Below are 25286 nucleotides of genomic sequence, written 5' to 3'. Positions count from 1 at the left end.
CCTGATGACATGTAGTTGTTGGTATATAGTAGGTTGATTCTAGATTTATAGCTTTTGCAATAGCTTAGCATGGCAAATATGCAGTGAGTTTTCCTCCAGCTTATGGGGAAGATAAGTAGTGGTCTGTTTTTGGGGGAAAGCACAGAACCTCATTATTTATCCATGTAAAGAATGACTTCAGATTTTTTAGGACTTCTTTTAGATTTTTAGAATTTTATATCTTCTAAAGAAAGGATGTTTTTCGTATCTGTGTACAAGGAAATAATTTTAAGAGTTAATGTTTATAAAGTTTTTATTCTGTAATACTCTGCTTTTCCTCTTCACAGTGGGCAGAGTATACTCTGCCCTTTCTCAAGCTATACTCTTTCTATACCTCTTTAATTCCATGGCTTTAAATGCCATCTGTATTCTAACAACTGCCAAATCTACATCCTAAGCCCTGACTTCTTTTCTGAGCCCCAAACTTGTTTATCCACTTGACTACTAGATATTTCCAGTTGGGTGTCTAAAGGGCATCTTAAATTTAACATAGGAAAAGCAGTTTTAAGATTTCCTATCCCTAAGTTCTGCTCCCTCTAACTCTTCCGCATCTCATTAAATGACGGAATCCTTAATTCTTGCTTGTCTTCAACTCATATTCAATCTGTTGACAGTTCTCATTAGTTTTACCACTTCTCACCACCCATCATGTTACAGTGCAGTTTAAACCGTGCTTAACTTTCTCTTAGCCTCTTGGTTGATCTTCCATTTTAATAGTTCTTCAATTTCCATATATGCTCTTCTGAGATTGGGTTGCCTGAGAGTACATCTGTGGTCTGGTCTGTGGGCTCTCCTTTCTCATCTCCGCTTTCATGTTAGCCCTTTTAAAAACTTTACAAAGGAAAGGCAGGAGTGCCTCTATCCCTAGTCTTACTGGGGCATTGTCTCAGGATCAGAGAACCTTCCTAGCACTAGAATATTGTTTGAGAAAGTGAATAACTTTAATTTTGGAGTAACAAGTCATTTTGCAATTTAGGTGGTTTCCCATTCTTTACTTTCAACAAAATACGAAGGAAGACTTAATGGAGTTATTAGCTGATAAAATTATTCGTAATTTATCATCATGTTTCTGACATATTTTATAGGAGTTCAAAAAGTTAAGGTCCCTTCCAGTCCATTTTCTATATGTTCATGAAGAGATTTTCTTAACACCTGTGTTAGAGAAATAGGAATAAAATGATGCTGTACTCTGCCTCAGTATAGCAACCAGTGGTATTCATTTATAAGTACGTAAACTAAAGAAAAATAAAACTAAAGCAACAGCTCTATCTTGTCTCATGTATTAAGAGAGATATTTATAATAGAATTTTATTTTTTATGTTTAACAGTTTTTTAAATCAAATTTTAACATTTTTTTGTTTCGGCCAGTTCTGTACTAATAATTATAATAGTACCTGAGTCTGAGAACTTTTAATGCAGCTTTACGGCTACAGGAAATTAAAGTTAAAACTTACATATACATAGTTTTGTTGTAGAAAATCACAAATTGTGATAAAGTGATCAATAAGAGACTTTCGAGCATAAAACAAGATAAAATTCTGTGAGGTCAGGAAATAGAAATATGAATTCAAGGAAGAAAAGAAATGATGTAAAATTTTTCTGTTAAGGAAGAGGTTCCTCACATTTTGTTAGTAATCTTCCTTTTTTAAAGACTTTGTTTTAGAGCAGTCTTAGGTTCGCAGCAAAATTGACGGGTCCTGCCCCACACATGTGTAGCCTTCCCCATTATTTTTAAATAACTGGTGGTGGATATCATGTTGCTGTGCTATTTAGAATCAATTGGATACATTTATAAGAGGTAAGTCTTTATTTTAAAATATATTTAAATATACCAGAAATTATATTCTTTGCAACCACTTAAATTTGGAAAAATGTCAGATACTAACTTAAAAGTGTAAGGAGGGCACATTTTTTTCAAAATTCTTTTAGGAAATAATGTGAGCAAAAATGTTCAAAGACCACAGCTTTGTTTGAAGACCACAGCTCTAGACTACATTTCCCTTTCTGTGCTCTGTACTTTAATTGATGAACCTGTGCTCTGTAATCCATTTTTCTGTTCATCTTGCAAGCTTACTTCCTGCTGCTACCCAGAAGTCCTACCAAAATCATTTTTCTGTAAATGCCTAGGTTCAGTATCTGTACCGAGTATTCTGCCGGCTACGTCCTGGCATTTCTATCCTTGCCCTGCATGGTCGACAGCAGCAGATGAGAAGAATGGAAGTCTATGATGAATTTGTTGGCAAGAGAGCTGCAGTACTCTTTGCTACTGATCTTGCAGCCAGGGGGCTGGGTAAGAAAACTTCTTTTGAGAAAATGTTCTGTGATCATGGGCTTATAAATGGGTGTATTCCAGTAATTCAAATAGTTTGACTCAAATAATTGGGCTTTCTTATTTTATAAAAGAAAATTAAGTAAATTGATAACTGGGATGACTAACACTAAGGATATGTCAGTGAAACTTTTTGTAATGTCTTCATCTTTTGTGCTCTTATTGTTTCATGATAATAATTACATCATAGAATCCGAGGAGTCTACAGGATCAAAGGAGAATTAAAAATTTAAAGATGTGAAAAAAAATTGTTTCTTTGAAAATTGGAAACTTTGACAAATACTATAATTTACTTAACAAGAAAAATCAATGAAGTACATCTTTTCTCCAACCATTCTAATTTTTATTTTAAAATCGTTACATTTAATGTGTTTAAACTTTCAAAAAGCCATTATAATATCATACAACTGATGGCTTTGTGGGGATGGGATGGGGTATGGAAGTAATTACAGAGGATATAGAGGCAAGAACAAAAGATAAGGATAAATAAGTGGTAATTTGAATTCTTCAAACACCTAATTTTATTACATTAATTATTATGGTAAATTTTAAACATACACAGAGATTGAGTCTAAAGTACCCTCATATACATATTACCCAGTTCGAGCAGTTATCTTTCTCATGACCACCCACTTAGCTCCCCGTCTTCCATCCCTCTGGGAGTATTTTAAAGCATATCTCAGTCATCATAAAGTTCATTCCCATGTGACTAGCAGCAGTAGTTAAGTATGAATATTTTTAAAGCTCTCTAGGTTATTTTCTCAGCTCCACAGTAACTCATTCCAACTACCCTCCCCCACCCCCTGCTCCTCATCACTGTTTTGAATGTACTGTTTTGAAACATTTTAGTTATGTTTTTATCTACTTATATTACACTCTGATACCACCCTTCCCCTCCCGATTTTTGAACCTAAAATAGTTTAGGTCAAAATAAGCAATTAATTATATTGCATATATAACATGTATTCTGTATATTGATATATCACAATGAACAGATATTACTGTTTTGTCATATTTTCCTTGCAGTTTGTTAAAGAAACCAAATATTTAGTAGATGTAGTTGAAATCCTTTTTGTACCCTTTCCCAGTCTCACTATTTTCCCTCTCCTCCTTTCCATAGACATGTTTACTGTCATATAGTTGGTAGGTAACCTTTTAATTGAAGGCTCTTCACTTCTTGTCTGTGATAGAATTCAGGGTGTCTGTGAACTTAGATGGGGAAAAAATTACACATATTCACTAACCTTTAACTGAGATTTAGCATTTCCTTCAATTATAAATGTAAGCAGCGAACTGTTGTGGTAGTACTTATAACTTTGTCATCAATTGAAAATCATAGATATTTTCATTTTACATTACAGTTTCTGTAGATATCTTGGAATATTATTTACACTTAGTACTATTTTGATATTATGGTAGTTATTAGATATACAGCTAGGTTGTGTTATTTAATATGTTAGTAAATAAGCATATACATTGCTATATAAAAAAGTCAATAAAAATGTTTATTTCATTATAATTGCTTTCTCTTATAATCCTATATGTTTTACTTTATGCATTTAAAAAATATTCTGAAAAGGGGTTCATAGGTTTTAACTGTGGCACAAAAAATGTCAAGAATCTCTTTTCTAGTTTATTTTAAAAAGATTATATGAATGTATTCATGAGCAATATATAGTATTATCTTATGTGTTTATGAAGTGTATAAAATAATATTATACATACCAGTCTGTGACTTGCTTTCCAAGGCTTTCCATGTCAGTGTATAAAGTTCCAGTGTATTTATGTAGTGTATCTCATAGTATGTCCAGGAATTTCTTTAGAGTACACCAGTATCTTTTTTAAACTTTAGTCTTAATTTTTCTCAGTTTTATTTCTTAATGAATAATATGCGATATGGGTAAAAACGAGTTATGAGACATAGCAAGCCGTACTCTACCCCTCCTCACTCTCCAGAAGCCATTATTTCTCTTGGTATTTAGCTTCATATTTCTAAGTACATTTCTTATATCAAGTTAATGATTGAGTTAAAATTAGTTTTGTGTTTCCTGTTCTAACTTTCCTCAGATGTTCCAGCAGATGTCACATCCCTAGTTTCCTAATAGTTCAAACACAGTCTGTTTCTTTTTCCCTTGGGATCTCCTTGTTGCAGCCTTTTAAAAGTCTTCAGCTCTTATCTGGACTGGTTGCTCCATAAGCCTGATGCATGTTTGTCATCGTGAGACTTTTCATTTGGGTCTTCATTGCTGTACATGGTCTTTCTGTAGTTGTGGCAAATGGGGGCTACTTTTCGTTGCAGTGCACGAACTTCTCACTGTGGTGGCATCTGCAGAGCACAGGCTCTAGGCGCACAGGCTTCAGTAGTTGTGGCTCGCGGGCTTAGTTGCTCCGCAGCATGTGGGATCTTCTCAGACCAGGGATTGAACCCTTGTCCCCTGCATTGGCAGGCGGATTCTTAACCACTGCGCCACCAGGGAAGTCCCCTTCCTCTTTCTTGATTTATTATTATTATTGTTTTTTAAACTAAAGCTCATTCTTTAATAGCTTCCGAAGTAAGAGTGCATGGGAGGTACATTTTTTGAATTGTTGCATATCTGATAATGTCCTATTCTTGAATGATAGTTGTATTGAGAATAGAAATCTAGGTTGAAATAATTTTCTCTTAGAATTTTGCAGATAGTGCTCCATTGTCTTACGGTAGTCAGTATTATGTTGAAAAGACCTTTGCCTTTCTGATTCTGTTTTTTGTAGCCCCCTTTTCTTTTTCTGGCTGTTCTTAGTGTTTTCTGTTTATCTATGGAGTCCTGAAATTTTATGATAATGTGCCTTAGTGTGAGGTCCCATTTGTTGTATAGGCGCATTCAGTATATTTTTTCAATCTAGACCAGCAGTGTTCAATAGAATTTTCTTTGATCACTGAAATGTTCTGTGTCTGCACTGTCTAATACTATAGCTGCTAGCTACACGTGACAGTTGACCACTTAAAATGTGTCCAGTGCAATGAGGAAAGATTGAGTTATTAATTCTATTAAATTTTAAACTTGAATACCTTCTGTATTGAGCAGCACACAATAGGGACTCATGTCTTTCAGTTGCAGGAAATATACTTCTGAGTTGCTTCTTTGGTGATTTGATTAAATAAATATTCAATATTTGTTTTGAGTATGTAATTACTGCTTACTAATGGGAAATTTGTGTACTTAGCTTGTTTCCTTTCTCATACCTTTTTTTATAACATTTTCCCATTCCCCCCTTATTTTCTCTTTCTGGAAGAGTATTTGACCTCTTTGATCAATCCTCTAGTTTTCCTGTTTCTTCTGTTGCCATTTCATTGTCTTTTTCTTGTTATTTCTGGGGGATTTCTTGATTTTATATTTCAACTTTTCTGATTAAAATTTTAATGAAGTACCAAGAGTTCCTTTTTTATAGCCTCTTACTCTTATTTGATGGATGCCGTGTTTTAGCTCTCTGACGATATTAGGTTAAAGTTCTCTTCACATTGTTTCTGTTTCTGTTGAGTTTCATTTTTACTCTTTTATCTGTCTTTTCATTTTTGAGACTTTTCTCGATTGTCTGCAATTGACAGTCTTTTATTATATGTAACAGTGAGGCATCAAGAAGCTTATTTGAAGTGATTTGTATGTGGATGAGGCTTGTTGACTAACGGCCTTCATTGCGAGGGGATTTAGACGGAGTTGGTCATCTTGTGGAGGACCAGGATGTCAAAGTGTATTCTTTTTGAACATTCAGTCTCTCCAGATAAGAATACTTCAACCTCTTGAGCAGAAGGATTAAGCTTGCTGCTGGCTCTCTAGAAGCCTAGCAAGGAAGTAGACATAGAGGGCTCCCAGTCAGCATTCAGACTTACACTCAGTACCCCTGTTTTCACTCTGCCTCTGGTGCCTCTTTTTTCCACTCTCTCTGGTGTCTTGGCTTGAAGCCTTTCTCGAGAATAAGACTTTCGCTTTTCTTCAGGAGACCCAGTGTATAGGATCCTGGAGGGAACCTGAGGATCTGAGTGCTACTTTCAACCTATCTTCCTTTTTACAACCCTGAAATATATCCTTGCCTTCTGAGGTACCTGGTTACTTCAAGTCCCAAGGGAGAGAATTGTTCTAAATATCTTTTTTCTGTTTTTCTTGGGTTATGCCCATTTAAATAGATTCAACCCTTTTGAATAGCTTGTATAACTTGGTTGTAGTTTTTATGCTCATAGGTATCCATAGGTATCATTATCTTCCCAAATATTTCTTTTTCTTTCTCTTTTTCTTTTTCCTTCCTTCCCTCCCTCCCTTAGCTTTTTTCTCTGTGATAGACATTGATCTGAAATCCTTATGGCAAAATCTGTAAATGACTAAAGGTAATTCTCTTAAGTTGTTGAGACCAGGATCTCTGAGAATGAATGGAAACTTTTGCAGCCAGAAATAAATATGAAGTAATTATTGCTAGGAAATGGGGAGAGGGATTTAAAAAGACATCATTAATTTGAATGGAGATGGAAATAGGAAAAGTAAATTTTCATTAAAATTTATCAACCAGTTTCATAGTTCACTGGGAGCTCATGAGAAGTGGTTCTTTTAGGTTATTAACTATCAGGATATTTTGTTATTTGTGTGACACAAAGCAGTCTGTCTCCTCTGTCAGATACAAAATAATCTTCACATTCAAACACTGTCATTAATTTTAGTTCAGTTTGTCAAAGAAGAGAAGTGTTTATTATCTCTCGGTTCATGCAGTTAATTTTAATAGTGTCCACAGATGATATCTATCAGTTTGATGTGATGGAAAGCCCTGGCAAGCAATATTATAAAATAAAAATAGTGCAGCAGGAAGATCTTGGAACTGTGTTTTCAACTTGATATTCCTTCTGTACAGATTTCCCAGCTGTGAATTGGGTTCTTCAGTTTGATTGTCCAGAGGATGCCAACACATATATTCACAGAGCAGGTAGAACTGCCAGGTAGGTGTGCCAGCCTATATCTTTGCTTTTGGTTTTATCTAAGCAAAAAAGCGTGCTTTCTGAACTGTGTACAAACAAAGAATGGAGGAATTCAGGTAAGTGACTGCTGGTTTGACATTTTTGTGACATTGGTTGCTAGCAAGTGGACAGCTCTTGCTAAGTCATTGTGGCCGAGACTTGATGATGAGGGCTGAGAAAAATCCATGAAAATCTTCTTTTAGTGTTTTTGTTCTAACTTTCTTCCCTTACTAAGCTTTTCATTAGAACTGCTCACTGAACATCATCTCTTTGATGAGGTATAAGACTGTTTATTCAATCTCTGTTTTCAGATGACAAAACTTGAGTGTTCTGAGCAGTTAAACATTTTGTGTGAAAATCCATAGAGCCAGGATTTGAACCAAGGCAGTCTGACTCCTGTAGTCTAGATCTGTGCTCTTACCTTCTCTGGTATAGGTTCTAATAAGAGACAAGGTGGTTTTGAGTCATAGATTTCTCTTTTCCTTTTTTCTAGTGTGGGAATTAGAGGCATTGCTGGAGGCTACTCCCAAATACTCCCTTTTCACCTCCCCCACCCCCAGTAAAAGTATCCTGTGTTTGCTCAGGAATGTGGGGGAGCTATTTGGAAAAGAATATAGCAAAGTCAGTCATTTGGGAGGAAAGGGCATAGAAAGGTATATGAATGAATGAAAAGGGTAACGTGCTATATCATTGCCATTGAGGTTGCAGTCAAGTTGGGAGATGTGTGCTGCAGGTAGAATTATAAATGTTAGCATCTTTATGGGTAATATTTGGTAGTACTTATCAAAAGCCTTAGAGTTCTTCCTTTTGCTTCAGTAATTCCACGTCCAGAAATTGGTCTTAATAAAGTTTCTATAAAGGTGTTCATCTTACTGACATTTGTAATGGTAAGAATTGGAAATAACCAATTAAGTGTTAGACCCCAAATCACTAAGTATATGGCAGAAACAGAACTAGAATTCAGATCTTTTGACCCCGGATTTCAATCTTTTTCACTAAGTAACCATTCATGAAAGACCAACCACGTGTGAGGTACTGGATTAGGCCTGGTGTGAGCTTGTGCATGAAAATAAGATATAGTGTCCATTCCATTAAGGATGTTTTAGTACCTCGAAAACAGTCTATAGTAGAGGCATATACAGTATTAGAGGTATTGACAGAAGTTTTATGGAGCTCCTGTGGAAGTACAGAAGAAAACTTCACAGAGGAGAAACAGTTGGGTTCAGTTTTGATTGGCAGATACAAGTTCTTGGGAGGCAACTTGATACAAGATATTTCTTCCTCTGTTAACTATGTGCTATATAATATATCTTTCTGTATTTTAACTCAGACTCAAATCCCAACTACTCTTGATAATTTTTTTTGAGGGAGGGACTACTAGAAAATACAAGAGTTCTATGTGTCCATATCGTAAAATGTGATCCTTTTCATAAGCATCTCCAAACACTGAGCCCCTAGTCAGTTGTAAAACATTGTTCCCTAAAGTTAAGGAATGGTCTGTGTGCCATGCAGTATTGCAGCCACTTGCAACATGTGGCTATTTAAATTTCAATTAAGTAAAATTAAATTAAAATAAAAATACAGTTTCTCAGTCACACTAGTCACATTTAAACTGCTAATACCACATCTTGAACAGAGCAGGTATAGAACATTTCCATCATTGTGAAAAGTTCTTTTGAATACTACTGGTATATGTTTAAAATACATTTTACTTAAAATTGTTGAACCAAAGAACCATAGATTCATATAATAAAACCATAAAATAGAAAATCATAAAGACATTAGAGCTGAAAGTAATCTGGATTCACTCATTCATTTTTTCTATATGGATTTAACAAATACATATTAAGTGCCAGGCATTGTACATAGTAGGAGGTAAAACGAGCAAAACAGACATGATTCCTGACCTCGTTCATCTTGAAACCTGGAGGGAATACAGACAATAAAATGCATAATTTCAGTAGAATGTGATTGATTATTTACTCCTATCTCTAATTTTGTTGCAGTCATGAGAACACATGGCAACTCTCAGGTTTACACATGCAAAGAGAAATAGACATTTTTGTCTCCTGAGAGGTTATAATCTTTCTGAGTCACATAACCCCACCTACTAACTAAAGGAAAGTTTTCTTTCAGAGATTTCTGTAGGTTTTTGAGGTGTGAGCTTATTAACAGGCATTTTTACCTCACATGGATTCAAATATGAGGTTCTTCAAATGTGGGTATATTTTGTTTAAAAAAGAAAACTGGAAGCAACCTAAATAATAATCACAATAAGGTTGTGATTGGTTATGATGTACTATCTCTTTGGTTTTACATTTTCTTTCTCATCAAAACTGCATGAGTATTTATAATATGGATGTCAGTCAGACATTAATGCTTAATGATGGAAGAGACACCAACTGTTGGTTTAAATGGACCAAGTTACTTCTGATTATTAAGCCACCAGCTTCTATTTAATGAGTTCCCAGGGATGGCAGGATCTTTAAGACCCAAGATTTAAATCCTCATCTAGGGGCTTCCTTGGTGGTCCAGTGGTAAAGAATTCGCCTTGCAATGCAGGGTGCACGGGTTTGATCCCTGGTCAGGGAAGTAAGATCCCACATGCCGTGGGGCAACTAAGCCCGTGTGCCACAACTGCTGAGCTTGCGTGCTCCTCGACTAGAGAGCCCGCGTGCTGCACACTACAGAGCCCACGCACCCTGGAGCCAGTGCGCCACAACTAGAGAAGAGAAAAAACCCACACTCTGCAACTAGAGAGAAGCCCACGCACCGCGACAAAGAGTCTGTGCACTGCAACGAAGAGCCCGTGCGCCACATGCCTCAACGAAGATTCCTCATGCCGCAACTAAAAGACCTGATGCAGACAAAAATAAGTAAATAATAAATAAATCTTAAAAAAAAAAGAAGAAATTCTCATCTAAGCAAAGTCTGTCATTCGCCAGCAGGCTTGCTTTTCTACCTGCCCTGCACCCATTTCAGCCAGTGGCCTCAAGTTTGAATGTGTCCTCTATCCTTTGCTTATCTAGGAAGTCCCTTTGGAGTTGAGTCTCATAAATTTCTTTGTATCTACTGTTCTTGGATGGCTTTAAAGGGAAAAAGTTTTTTTGTTTGTATTTGGTCAATTTTGTCGTTGTTTCAGTTGAAGTGGAGGTTTTTCCTGTTCTACAGCCTAACAAGATATAGAGCTCCTTCTTCCTATAATTTTCTAATTTTCATAAACTGTTTTAATGTTTAAACATTTTTCGATTGATTCAGATTTACCCTTTGGGCTGTTAAACATGGGCTATGATCAAAATGTACTCATTTAAATTAAAAGCATTTCTTTTGACCTGCATGAAGAAGGAAAGGAGAGAATAGTACAATAGTGAAAGATAAAACTATTTAACAGTAGGATTGTACTAGAGGATTCAAAAGTAAGTCTTTTTTATTGTAATTATGTAATTTGAGCAAGTAATAGAGTTAGAACTAGGCTCTGTGTATGATTTCATTGTACATTCAGACAGACTTGTCTTTAGACTGGTAACCTTTTGGTTTCTAGTGGGATCTAAGTAAATGGGACATAGGTAGAACAGCAGCTTTGTTTTCCATTTTGTAAGAAGGTACATGGTGCATCAGTGGTCTTTGTGTTGGATACATGTTTGGATTATCTTTCATAGTGAGATATTTAGAGAAGTCATTAGTAGTGGTTGGTGGAATTAATACACTGCTTTATTCTCCTCAGTAAATGTGTAGCATGTATGAATTTGTACATTTATCTATGCACACATTTGCATTTCATGGCTCTGTGGGCCTCTGGATAGGTGAGGTTGGTGGATATCATCTCTCATTAGTGTATTGGACCAGGCCAGACAGGCTTTTTTAGATGTGCCAATGGTGTGGGCATGGACAGGTTAAACTGATTCCTTTATAGAATACATTTAGCAGTATTTTAAAATTATTCATCCTATAGGAAGATTATTTGACATCTCAGTATATCAGGAAAAGTTTCAAGAAGGGGAAATATTTCAGGGTGCTTGGTTCCTGGAGAAGTTGTTAAAAATCTTATGTAGTTGAACATGCCATGGTAAGCATTAAATTGGTTTTAATGACTCGAGGTGAAGAGGAGGTACAACATCACAATGATTGTGTTTGAAGAGAGAATACCAATTTGAAAAACTATTATAATGTAGTTTCTAATATGGTCATTGATTTTTAAAGTACAAGCTTGTTTGACCCTTTGTAACCAATTAAAAATGTTTTGAACTGACTATTTTAGATGTATAGTTAGTGGAAAGGTTTAGGATATGTAATGCTTATTTTTTCTTTGTCAGTCTAATAAAAAAAAGAACCAAACTGCAAAAAGTTACCATTAATGGGCTTAGAGATAAATTAGAACTTTTGTGGGCCATCAGACTGGATAATTGAATTGAATAAAAGCTAAATTAAAGCTTGAAACTAATTAAAATCCTGTATATATGCTGTAATTAAAACTAGGTTGCCAGATAGTGTTTGCTTTTGGAAGTGAACTATACTGTATTAATATTGAGAAATGAATTCACTGCTTTGTGGCAAAATAGCTAAGGTTTGGGGAATCTGTTTTTTTCCTTTCTGTGTTTTAGCTAAAAGTAAAGGGTGGTTTAGGTACTTGTTGCCTTAAGTGCTTTATTCTGTTTTAATTTATTCACCTGTTTAAAATTCTTTTGATCTTTAGTAATTGAGAGAAATTTGTTTTCTTAACTATCCACACCCCTTTTAACAAAATGATCTCGTTTAGGAAACAAGTGAGGCAAGGAATATGAATATAGTTTTTTAAAGCCATGTTCTGTGATACATTCTACCACTTAAAAGCGAATGTCTTTAGGGCTTGTAGTTTTTAGTACTCATAAAACTAAGCTCTTCTATTTCTTATAAAAATGCCCAGTTGAAAATAAAAAGGATTTGGGAATGGAAAGTCCTTACATATCAGATACTCCTAATTTTTAAAATGCTTTTATTTGGGCAGTAGGGGTCTGTGGGTGGAAGACGGGAGCTTATATATAACTGTGTATATTTAAACAGTTGGGAGTTTATATATAAGAGTTAGGACTTTATATATATAACTGCTTGGTTTTCCAGAGTAGTGGTAAAATTCCAGCAGTATTTCAACCGAGCCTTATTTGCCTGGCTGCATTTTGTGGATCTCAGATTTTGTTTGTGGGAGATTTAGGTAGCAAGATGTGATTCCAGTAGGGGGCAGCAGAGGCCAGTTCTTTGCATTGCACACTGGCTTGCATCAGTTTAGATTAAAAACAGCAAATATGAAGATGGGAAGTAGTTAAAATTTCTAATGTGATAACCTGTGCAGAGTTCATGGTTTGTTTGTGGTAAATACTAGTACTTTATGGAATAGATAATGAGAATTTTTTAAATAGTGTCTTTAATTGATTTGTAAATTGAAATAATAAAAGTGAAAAGACAATTTCCATGAGCATTAATTTACTGAAACATACTGTGTATATCTTAGGTATAAGATAGGAACAGTCTTTGCTAGCGAGAATTCTTATTACTTTGATTCCTTTATTGACTGAAGATGCTAACTTTACTCAGCTCCTCCTAGATAGAGGCTGGTGCTTCCTCACATGGCCTTCTGCCTTTGTTGTTATCTAGGATTTAAAGCAAAACCAATGCTTTATTTTGCATCAAAAAACATTGAGCTGGGGTAGAGTATGACCACTATAGCTAGAGAGGTAGATAAGGGGGCTGATATTTCTTAGGAGTTTCTTATTTCCTAGCACTTCCCCCTTGCTCTCCTGCTGTCTATTCTCAATACAGCAGACAGAATGATCCTTTAAAAACACAACTCAGATCATGGGACTCCTCTGATGACTCCCCATTTCACTCAGAATAAAAGCCAGTGTGACCTACTGGGCCTGTGCTATTCAACCCCCCTCCAATCTTATTTCCTGTTATTCTCCGCTTGTTATTATTCTCCGCTTGTTCCCTTGCTCCACACTGGTCTTGCTATTTCTCCTGCATGCCAGGCATATTTTTGCCTCAAAGCCTTTATATTATGTTTCTTCCACTGGAATGCTTTTCCCTCAAGTATCCACATGGCTGTCTTTCTTTACACTGCCCCAACCACTCCTCCTTACCTTGCTCTATATTATCTTTTTTCCATAGCACTTATCACCTTCAAATATACTAGAGTATTTACTTATTTATTGTTGTTTTCTTTTTCTCTTCATTAGAGTGTAAGCTACATAAAGGCAAAGGAATTTGTCTACTTAATTGATGGTTCCAGAGCACTTAGAACAGGGTCTGGAACAGAGAGGCACTTGAGATAACACAATTAGTTTCTCAAATCAGACTCATGAATCAGAGATAACATATAAATTATCTATTGTGGTGTAATGAATTACCCCACAGCTTAGTGGCTTGAAGCAAGAACCATATATTATCTCATGGTATCTGTGGGTTAGGAATTCAGGTGTGGCTCATCTGGGTCCTCTGGCTCAGTCTGTCACAAGATTGCAAATCAAGGTGTCACAGGTACTTTAAGCCTCAACGGGGGTGGGGTGGGTGTGGGGGTGGGTCTCTTTCCAAGCTCACGCATATGCTTGTTGACAAGATTCATTCTCTTGCTGGCTGTTGGTCAGAGGTGTCTTTCAGTTCCTTTCCATGTGGTCCTCCTCTTCAGAGGGCTTCTCACAATGTGGCATCTGGCCTCATCAGAGAGAGGAAATGAGAGGGGAAGAAGGAGTACGGTGGAAGCAGCAATGTTTTTTATGACCTAGACTCAGAAGTCAAACTCCATTTTTTTTTTTTAATAATTGACATACAACATTATATTAGTTTCAGGTGTACAACATAACAATTCAGTATTTGTATATTTTGCAAAATGATCATCAAAATAAGTCTAATCTGTTACCATACACAGTTACAGAATTTTTTTTTCTTGTGATGAGAACTTTTAAGGTCTATTCTCTTAGCAACTTTCAAATATACAGTACAGTAGTATTAACTGTAGTCACCGCGCTGTACATTACATCTGCATGACTTTTTTTTTTTTGCGGTACGCGGGCCTCTCACTGTTGTGGCCTCTCCTGTTGCGGAGCACAGGCTCCGGACGCGCAGGCTCAGCGGCCATGGCTCACGGGCCCAGCCGCTCCGCGGCATATGAGATCTTCCCGGACTGTGTCCCCTGCATCGGCAGGCGGACTCTCAACCACTGCACCACCAGGGAAGCCCGCATGACTTATTTTATAACTGAAATTTTGTTCCCCTTCTCCCATATTGTCTACTCCTTGCCCCCAGCCCCGGCAACCACCAGTCTGTTCTCTGTATCTATGAGCTTGGTTTTTTGTTTGTTTGTTTTTAGATTCCATATATAAGTGAGATCATACAGTATTTGTCTTCCTCTGACTTATTTCACTTATATTTTTAAATCTATTTTTGCCCCACCTGCTCCTGACATATTTTCTATAGTGTAATGCCCTTAAGGTCCTTTCATGTTGTTGCAAATGGCAAAATTTCATTCTTTTTAACACAAAATAATATTCCATTGTATATATATACTACATCTTCTTTATCCATTCACCATTGGTGGACACTTAGGTTGCTTCCGTATCTTGGCAATTGTAAATAATGCTGCAGTGAACATGAGGATGCGTATATCTTTTTGAGTTATTGTTATTCTTTTCTTTGGATAAATACACAGAAGTGGAATTGCTGGATCACATGGTAGTTCTATTTTTAATTTTTAATTTTTTTGCATCTTTATTGGAGTATAATTGCTTTACAAAGGTGTGTTAGTTTCTGCTTTATAACAAAGTGAATCAGTTATACATATACATATGTTCCCATATCTCTTACCTCTTGCGTCTCCCTCCCTCTCACCCTCCCTATCCCACCCTCTAGGTGGTCACAAAGCACCGAGCTGATCTCCCTGTGCTATGCGGCTGCTTCTCACTAGCTATCTATTTTACGTTTGGTAGTGTATATATGTCCATGCCACTCTCTCGCTATGTCACAGCTTACCCTTCGCCCTCCCTGTATCCTCAAGTCCATTCTCTAGTAGGTCTGTGTCCTTATTCCTGTCTTACCCCTAGGTTCTTCATGACATTTTTCTTTTTTTCTTAAATTCCATATATATGTGTTAGCATACGGTATTTGTCTTTCTCTTTCTGATTTACTTCACTCTGTACGACAGACTCTTGGTCCATCCGCCTCATTACAAATAGCTCAATTTCATTTCTTTTTATGGCTGAGTAATATTCCATTGTATATATGTGACACATCTTCTTTATCCATTCATCTGGTGATGGACACTTAGGTTGTTTCCATCTCCGGGCTATTGTAAATAGAGCTGCAATGAACATTTTGGTACATGACTCTTTTTGAATTATGGTTTTCTCAGGGTATATGCCCAGTAGTGGGATTGCTGGGTCATATGGTAGTTCTGTTTATAGTTTTTTAAGGAGCCTCCATACTGTTCTCCATAGTGGCTGAACCAATTCACATTCCTACCAGCAGTGCAAGAGTGTTCCCTTTTCTCCACACCATCTCCAGCATTTATTGTTTCTAGATTTTTTGATGATGGCCATTCTGACTGGTGTGAGATGATATCTCATTGTAGTTTTGATTTGCATTTCTCTAATGATTAATGATGTTGAGCATTCTTTCATGTGTTTGTTGGCAGTCTGTATATCTTCTTTGGAGAAATGTCTATTGAGGTCTTCTGCCCATTTTTGGATTGGGTTGTTTGTTTTTTTGTTATTGAGCTGCATGAGCTGCTTCTAAATTTTGGAGATTAATCCTTTGTCAGTTGCTTCATTTGCAAATATTTTCTCCCATTCTGAGGGTTGTCTTTGGGTCTTGATTATGATTTCCTTTGCTGTGCAAAAGCTTTGAAGTTTCATTAGGTCCCATTTGTTTATTTTTGTTTTTATTTCCATTTCTCTAGGAGGTGGGTCAAAAAGGGGCTTGCTGTGATTTCTGTCATAGAGTGTTCTGCCTATGTTTTCCTCTAAGAGTTTGATAGTTTCTGGCCTTACATTTAGGTCCTTAATCCATTTTGAGCTTATTTTTGTGTATGGTGTTAGGGAGTGATCTAATCTCATACTTTTACATGTACCTGTCCTGTATTCCCAGCACCACTTATTGAAGAGGCTGTTCTTTCTCCACTGTACATTCCTGCCTCCTTTACCAAAGATAAGGTGACCATATGTGCATGGATTTATCTCTGGGCTTTTGATCCTGTTCCATTGATCTATCTTTCTGTTTTTGTGCCAGTACCATACTGTCTTGATTACTGTAGCTTTGTAGTATAGTCTGAAGTCAGGGAGCCTGATTCCTCCAGCTCCGTTTTTCATTCTCAAGATTGCTTTGGCTATTCGGGGTCTTTTGTGTTTCCATACAAATTGTGAAATTTTTTGTTCCAGTTCTGTGAAAAATGCCAGTGGTAGTTTGATAGGGATTGCATTGAATCTGTAGATTGCTTTGGGTAGTAGAGTCATTTTCACAATGTTGATTCTTCCAATCCAAGAACATGGTATATCTCTCCATCTATTTGTATCATCTTTAATTTCTTTCATCAGTGTCTTATAATTTTCTGCATACAGGTCTTTTGTCTCCTTAGGTAGGTTTATTCCTACATATCTGTTGCAGTGGTAAATGGGAGTGTTTTCTTGATTTCACTTTCAGATTTTTCATCATTAGTGTATAGGAATGCCAGAGATTTCTATGCATTAATTTTGTATCCTGCTACTTTACCAAATTCACTGATTAGCTCTAGTAGTTTTCTGGTAGCATCTTTAGGATTCTCTATGTATAGTATCATGTCATCTGCAAACAGTGACAGCTTTACTTCTTGTTTTCCGATTTGGATTCCTTTTATTTCCTTTTCTTCTCTGATTGCTGTGGCTAAAACTTCTAAAACTATTTTGAATAAGAGTGGTGAGAGTGGGCAACCTTGTCTTGTTCCTGATCTTAGTGGAAATGCTTTCAGTTTTTCACCATTGAGGACAGTGTTGGCTGTGGGTTTGTCATATGTGGCCTTTATTATGTTGAGGAAAGTTCCCTCTATGCCTGCTTTCTGCAGGGTTTTTATCATAAATGGGTGTTGAATTTTGTTGAAAGTTTTCTCTGCAACTATTGAGATGATCATATGGTTTTTCAGTTTGTTAATATGGTGTATCACGTTGATAGATTTGCGTATATTGAAGAATCCTTGCATTCCTGGAATAAACCCCACTTGATCATGATGGATGATCCTTTTAATGTGCTGTTGGATTCTGTTTGCTAGTATTTTGTTGACAATTTTTGCATCTGTGTTCATCAGTGATATTGGCCTGTAGTTTTCTTTGTGACATCCTTGTCTGGTTTTGGTATCAAGGTGATGGTGGCCTCGTAGAATGAGTTTGGGAGTGTTCCTCCCTCAGCTATATTTTGGAAGAGTTTGAGAAGGATAGGTGTTAGCTCTTCTCTAAATGTTTGATAGAATTCACCTGTGAAGCCATCTGGTCCTGGGCTTTTCTTTGTTGGAAGATTTTTAATCACAGTTTCAATTTCAGTGCTTGTGATTGGTCTGTTCATATTTTCTATTTCTTCCTGATTCAGTCTTGGCAGGTTGTGCATTTCTAAGAATTTGTCCATTTCTTCCAGGTTGTCCATTTTATTGGCATAGAGTTGCTTGTAGTAATCTCTCATGATCTTTTGTATTTCTGCAGCGTCAGTTGTTACTTCTCCTTTTTCATTTCTAATTCTATTGATTTGAGTCTTCTCCCTTTTTTTCTTGATGAGTCTGGCTAATAGTTTATCAATTTTATTTATCTTCTCAAAGAACCAGCTTTTAGTTTTATTGATCTTTGCTATCGTTTCCTTCATTTCTTTTTCATTTATTTCTGATCTGATCTTTATGATTTCTTTCCTTCTGGTAACTTTGGGTTTGTTTTTGTTCTTCTTTCTCTAACTGCTTTACGTGCAAGGTTAGCTTGTTTATTTGAGATGTTTCCTGTTTCTTAAGGTAGGATTGTAGTGCTATAAACTTCCCTCTTAAAACTGTTTTTGCTGCATCCCATAGGTTTTGGGTCGTCGTGTGTCCATTGTCATTTGTTTCTAGGTATGTTTTAATTTCCTCTTTGATTTCTTCAGTGATCACTTCGTTATTAAGTAGTGTATTGTTTAGCATCCATGTGTTTGTGTTTTTTACAGATCTTTCCCTGTAATTGATATCTAGCCTCATAGTGTTGTGGTCGGAAAAGATACTTGATACTATTTCAGTTTTCTTAAATTGACCAAGGCTTGATTTGTGACCCAAGATATGATCTATCCTGGAGAATGTTCCATGTGCACTTGAGAAAAATGTGTATTCTGTTGTTTTTGGATGGAATGTCCTATAAATATCAATTAAGTCCATCTTGTTTAATGTATCATTTAAAGTTTGTGTTTCCTTATTTATTTTCATTTTGGATGATCTGTGCATTGATGAAAGTGGGGTGGTGAAGTCCCCTACTATGAATGTGTTACTGTTGATTTCCCCTTTTATGGCTGTTAGTATTTGCCTTATGTATTGAGGTGCTCCTATGTTGGGTGCATAAATATTTACAATTGTTATATCTTCTTCTTGGATGGATCCCTTGATCATTATGTAGTGTCCTTCTTTATCTCTTATAATAGTCTTTATTTTAAAGTCTATTTTGTCTGATATGAGAATTGCTACTCCAGTTTTCTTTTGGTTTCCATTTGCATGGAATATCTTTTTCTATCCCCTCACTTTCAGTCTGTATGTGTCTCTAGGTCTGAAGTGGGTCTCTTGTAGACAGCATATATATGGGTCTTGTTTTTGTATCCATTCACCCAATCTGTGTCTTTTGGTTGGAGCATTTAGTCCATTTACATGTAAGGTAGTTATCGATATGTATGTTCCTATTCCAATTTTCTTAATAGTTTTGGGTTCGTTATTGTAGGTCTTTTCCTTCCCTTGTGTTTCTTGCCTAAAGAAGATCCTTTAGCATTTGTTGTAAAGCTAGTTTGGTGGTGCTGAACTCTCTAAGCTTTTGCTTGTCTGTAAAGGTTTTAATTTCTCCATCAAATCTGAATGAGATCCTTGCTGGGTAGAGTAATCTTAGTTGCAGGTTTTTCTCCTTCATCACTTTAAATATGTTCTGCCAGTCCCTTCTGGCTTGTAGAGTTTCTGCTGAAAGTTCAGCTGTTAACCTTATGGGGATTCCCTTGTGTAATATATGTTGTTTTTCCCTTGCTGCTTTTAATATGTTTTCTTTGTATTTAGTTTTTGACAGTTTGATTAATATGTGTCTTGGCGTATTTCTCCTTGGATTTATCCTGTATGGGACTCTCTGTGCTTCCTGGATTTGATTAACTATTTCCTTTCCCATATTAGGGAAGTTTTCAACTATTATCTCTTCAAATATTCTCTCAGTCCCTTGCTTTTTCTCTTCTTCTTCTGGAACCCCTATAATTCAAATGTTGGTGCATTTAATGTTGTCCCAGAGGTCTCTGAGACTGTCCTCAGTTCTTTTCATTCTTTTTTCTTTATTCTGCTCTGCAGTAGTTATTTCCACTATTTTATCTTCCAGGTCACTTATCCGTTCTTCTGCCTCAGTTATTCTGCTATTGATCCCTTCTAGAGTATTTTTAATTTCATTTATTGTGTTGTTCATCGTTGCTTGTTTCATCTTTAGTTCCTCTAGGTCCTTGTTAAATGTTTCTTGCATTTTGTCTATTCTATTTCCAAGATTTTGGATTTTCTTTACTATGAGTATTCTGAATTCTTTTTCAGGTAGACTGCCTATTTCCTGTTCATTTGTTAGGTCTGGTGGGTTTTTATCTTGCTCCTTCATCTGCTGTGTGTTTTTCTGTCTTCTCATTTTGCTTATCTTACTGTTTTTGGGGTCTCCATTTTGCAGGCTGCAGGTTCGTAGTTCCCGTTGTTTTTGGTGTCTGTCCCCAGTGGCTAAAGTTGGTTCAGTGGGTTGTGTAGGCTTCCTGGTGGAGGGGACTAGTGCCTTTGTTCTGGTGGATGAGGTGGATCTCGTCTTTCTGGTGGGCAGGTCTGCGTCTGGTGGTGTGTTTTGGGGTGTCTGTGGACTTATTATGATTTTAGGCAGCCTCTCTGCTAATGGGTGGGGTTGTGTTCCTGTCTTGCTAGTTGTTTGGCATAGGGAGTCCAGCACTGTAGCTTGCTAGTCGTTTAGTGAAGCTGGGTGCTGGTGTTGAGATGGAGATCTCTGGTAGATTTCTGCCATTTGATATTATGTGGAGCTGGGAGGTCTCTTGTGGACCAGTGTCCTGAAGTTGGCTCACCCACCTCAGAGGCACAGCACTGACTCCTGGCTGCAGCACCAAGAGCCTTTCTTCCACATGGCTCAGAATAAAAGGGAGAAAAAGTAGAAAGAAAGAAAGGAAGGAAGGAAGAAAGGAAAGAAAGAAAGAAAGAAAGGAGGGAGGGAGGGAAGGAAGGAAAGAAAGAAAGAAGGTAAAGTAAAATAAAATAAAGGAAGATAAAATAAAGTTATTAAAGTAAAAAATAATTATTAATAAAAAAATTCATTTTTAAAGAAAAAAACAAAAAATAAGGGACGGATAGAACCCTAGGACAAATGGTGGAAGCAAAGCTATACAGACAAAATCTCACACAGAAGCATAGACATACACACAAAAATAGGAAAAGGGGAAAAAGTCATAAATCTTGCTCTCAAAGTCCACCTCCTCAATTTGGGATGATTCGTTGTCTACTCTTGTATTCCACAGATGCAGGGTACATCAAGTTGATTGTGGAGCTTTAATCCGCTGCTTCTGAGGCTGCTGGGAGAGATTTCCCTTTCTCTTCTTTGTTCTCACAGCTCCCGGGGCTCAGTTTTGGGTCTGGCCCCGCCTCTGCGTGCAGGTCTCTAGAGGGCGTCTGTTCTTCGCTCTGACAGGACGAGGTTAAAGGAGCAGCTGCTTCGGGGACTCAGGCTCACTCAGGCGGTGGGGTTGGAGGGGTATGGAGCGCGGGGCGAGCCTGCGCCGGCAGAGGCCGGGGTGATGTTGCACCAGCCTGAGGCGCGCCGTGCGTTTTCTCCGGGAAGTTGTCCGTGGGTCCCGGGACCCTGGCAGTGGCAGGCTGCACAGGCTCCCTCGAAGGGGGGTGTGGACAGTGACCTGTGGTCGCACACAGGCTTCTTGGTGGCAGCAGCAGAAGCCTTAGCGTCTCATGCCTGTCTCTGGGGTCCGCGCTTTTAGCCGCGGGTTGCGCCCGTCTCTGGAGCTCCTTTAAGCAGCGCTCTTAATCCCCTTCCTCGCGCAGCAGGAAACTAAGAGGGAAGAAAAAGTCTCTTGCCTCTTCGGCAGGTCCAGACTTTTCCCCGGACTCCCTCCCGGCTAGCCGTGCTTCACTAACCCTCTGCAGGCTGTGTTCACGTCTCCAACCCCAGTCCTCTCCCTGTGCTCCGACCAAAGCCCGAGCCTCACCTCCCAGCCCCGTCCGCCCCGGCGGTTGAGCAGACAAGCCTCTCGGGATGGTGAGTGCCCGTCGGCACCGATCATCTGTGCGGGAATCTCTCCGCTTTGCCGTCCTCACCCCTGTTGCTGTGCTCTCTTCCGCAGCCCCGAAGCTTCCCCCTCCGCCACCCACAGTCTCCGCCCGCGAAGGGGCTTCCTAGTGTGTGGAAACCTTTCCTCCCTCTCAGCTCCGTCCCACTGGTGCAGGTCCCGTCCCTATTCTTTTGTCTCTGTTTATTCTTTTTTCTTTAGCCCTACCCAGGTATGTGGGCACTTTCTTGCCTTTTGGGAGGTCTGAGGTCTTCTGCCAGCGTTCAGTAGGTGTTCTGTAGGAGTTGTTCCACATGTAGATGTATTTCTGATGTATCTGTGGGGAGGAAGGTGATCTCCACGTCTTACTCTTCCGCCCTGTTCCCCAGCTCCACCTATTTTTAAGTTTTTTGAGGAACCTCCATAGTGTTTTCTGTACTGACTGCACCAATTTACATTCCCACCAACAGTGCACAAGGATTCCCTTTTGTCCACAGCCTTGCCAACACTTGTCATTTCCAACCTTCTGTATAATAGCCATTCTGACAGTTGTGAGGTGATTATCTTATAGTGGTTTTGATTTGCATTTCTCTGATGGTTAGTGATGTTAAGAACCTTTTCATGTACCTGTTGACCATTTGTATGTCTTCTTTGAAAAAAATGTCTCCTCAAGCCCATTTTTTGAATGAGATTCTTTGGTTTTTGCTATTGTGTGAATTCCTTGAATATTTTATTTTATTTTGGTTTTTTAAATTTATTTATTTATTTATGCCTGCGTTGGGTGTTCGTTGCTGCGTGCGGGCTTTTCTCTAGTTGTGGTGAGCGGGGGCTACTCTTCATTGCGGTGCGCAGGCTTCTCATTGCGGTGGCTTCTCTTGTTGCAGAGCACGGGCTCTAGGCACGTGGGCTTCAGTTGTTGTGGCACGCAGGCTCAGTAGCTGTGGCTTTCGGGCTCTAGAGTGCAGGCTCAGTAGTTGTGGTGCATGGGCTTAGTTGCTCCACAGTATGTGGGATCTTCCCCGACCAGCGCTTCAACCCGTGTCCCCTGCATTGGCAGGTGGATTCTTAACCACTGCGCCACCAGGGAAGCCCCCTTGAATATTTTAGAACTTACCAGATATATGGTTTGCAAATATTTTCTCCCATTCAGTAGGTTGTCTTTTTATTTTGTCGATGGTTTCCTTTTCTGTGCAGGAACTTTTTAGTTTGATGTAGTCCCACTTGTTTGTTTTTGCTTTTGTTGCCTTTGCTTTTGGTGTCACACACAAAAAATCATTGCCAAGAGCAGTGTCAACACTTCATCTTGGCCAGGAGGCCCAGATTACAGTTAAGTCCCCTGCATACAAACGAGTTCCGTTCCGAGAGCGCGTTCATAAGTCCAATTTGTAAGTCCAACAAAGTTAACCTAGGTACCCAACCAACACAATCGGCTATATAGTACTGTACTGTGATAGGTTTATAATACTTTTCACACAAATAATACATAAAAAACAAACACAAAAAATAAAGAAAACATTTTAAATCTTACAGTACAGTACCTTGAAGAGTACAGTAGTATAGTACAAGAAGAGTATAGTACAAGAAGTACAAGAAGAGTTACTGACTGGAGGAGGGAGAGGAGGTGGGAGATGGTAGAGCTGAAGGATTGTCAGCAGTGGGAGACGTAGGGCAAGCTGCAGTTTCACTCATGCCTGACGTTGATGGCACAGGTTCTGGTTCCTTGTTGGATTCAACTCTCTCTACCCTCTTGAAAAAACAATCCAGTGATGTCTGTGTAGTAGCTCTTTTTTTCTCATCATAGATGGCGTGGTAGCACTGGATTGCATTTTGAAGAGCTGCTGCAACCTTTGTGTACCGTTCTACGTTAGGGTCCTATGCCTGAAAAACTTACCAGTGCCTCCTTAAATAAAGAAAATCCCCTTGCCATTTCCTGCGTCGTGAATCTCTTTGGTTCTTCAGTTACTTCTTCCTCTTGTCTCTCTTGGTCCCTTCTCTGGGCCTCCAATTCCATCAGATCTTCATTAGTAAACTCCTCGTGTTATACAGCAAAGGGTTCAATGAAGTCCTCTTGCAGATCTAGCTTGAAATAACGATACTTTATAGTATTACTGTACTCTATACAGTACTGTACAGTAAAGTACACAAGAGCATAACCACTTGTAGAGGATGCATGCACACCAGACAATGTACACCAGACAATGTACACCAGACACATGAACTAACTTACGTGATTGGACACGCGAATGCACGTTTGCACCTTTGAAAGCTCGCAACTTGAAGATTTGTGTGTAGGGAACTTACTGTATTGGGAGCCAGTAATTTAGAAGCTGCCTACCACACCTAATGTCAAACTTCACTAGTATGTAATTTCAAGTACAAAGGTAATCACGCGGTATAGGTGAAGGCAGGAAGAGGTCTGGGACCTCCATTACAGCTCCACAGGTGCATTCTTGCCACATCAGGGTGTGCTGTGGCCCAGATTAACCTCAGAGTCTCTAAGTGATATATGAGGTTTATCATTTACACCGATGGGCCACTGGTATAGTTACAAAGCTGATCCCAGAGACCTACTCCTTAAATGCATAGACTGTAAACAAACCTGGTACATCGTCTTGGTATCTCATAGATGAGGACTCTCATGCTAGCAGATCTACTATGTTTGTTTCCCAGGAGGCTTGTCATTGGTATGTTTACGAGGAGGTTTGACTATATCACTTGTTTTTTTGGCCAGGGTAGCTTCTTCCCTGCCCTCTTCTGCACCTCCACAGTGAATGATGGGTTGTGGCTTAGCCATTCACTTCCTAACACATAGCTGGGTGAATATGAATGAACTCATTTAGCCTTTATAATAACCTTATGAGAGAGGTCTTCGTATTAAAAAACTGTTTCTCAGAGATTGTGAGGTAAAATGTGTCTAAGATCACTCAGGAAGTACCATGGCTGGGGTTTATACTTGGGTCTTTCTGACTCTACAGCTCATGTTCTTGTCATTGTGCCCCAAACTAGTTGTTTTCATTTAATGAAGTCTAGTGGCCGTTGCTTCCATGCAGGGCTTCTAGAATGTATGAAAGGCAGGTACTTGGAGAAGGAAAGTAGATATTTCTATTTAAGTTTGCTGCCATTCATGGTCATGAGGGTAAACTAAAAATATATGCATTTTCCTTCTTTATTTGGACTGTGAGAGACAGATATCCCATAGTTGATCAAACACTGTCCTTAAAGTCAAGAAGTTTAGGTTTGGACATGGCTCTGTCACCTGATGGCTGTGTACCCTTTGAACTTGTGTTCTTAACCTCTTTAAGCCTCAGTTTCTTCTCTTGTAAAATGGGATTGATCATATCTCTCAGGTTCCTAAAAGTATAATTTTAGGTAGTATCAGTACCACTTTTGTATAGATTTTCTTTTTCTTTTTAATCTATTAAAACTTTAGTGTTTTTCAAAAAAAAA

General features: G+C 38.2%; 1 protein-coding gene across 4 annotated transcripts in view; it reads left to right on the top strand.

Annotated features, from left to right (window-relative positions):
- DDX10 (DEAD-box helicase 10) overlaps positions 1-25286 on the top strand; it is a 288051-nt gene that overhangs the window by 17870 nt on the left and 244895 nt on the right. For all 4 annotated transcript variants that reach the window (XR_012333339.1, XM_033862078.2, XM_073808237.1 and 1 more), the window contains exons 8-9: positions 2167-2329; positions 7244-7328. Coding sequence is in view for 3 of the 4 variants with exons in the window: in XM_033862078.2 (XP_033717969.1) it covers positions 2167-2329; positions 7244-7328 (248 nt within the window). In the remaining variant the exon portion in view is untranslated. The remainder of the gene's footprint in view (positions 1-2166; positions 2330-7243; positions 7329-25286) is intronic.

This window comes from Tursiops truncatus, chromosome 8, assembly GCF_011762595.2.
Source record: "Tursiops truncatus isolate mTurTru1 chromosome 8, mTurTru1.mat.Y, whole genome shotgun sequence".
In the NCBI taxonomy this organism is placed as follows: Eukaryota; Metazoa; Chordata; class Mammalia; order Artiodactyla; family Delphinidae; genus Tursiops; species Tursiops truncatus.
Note: the sequence above shows the minus strand (reverse complement) of the source record. Positions and strands in the feature narration are given on the sequence as shown.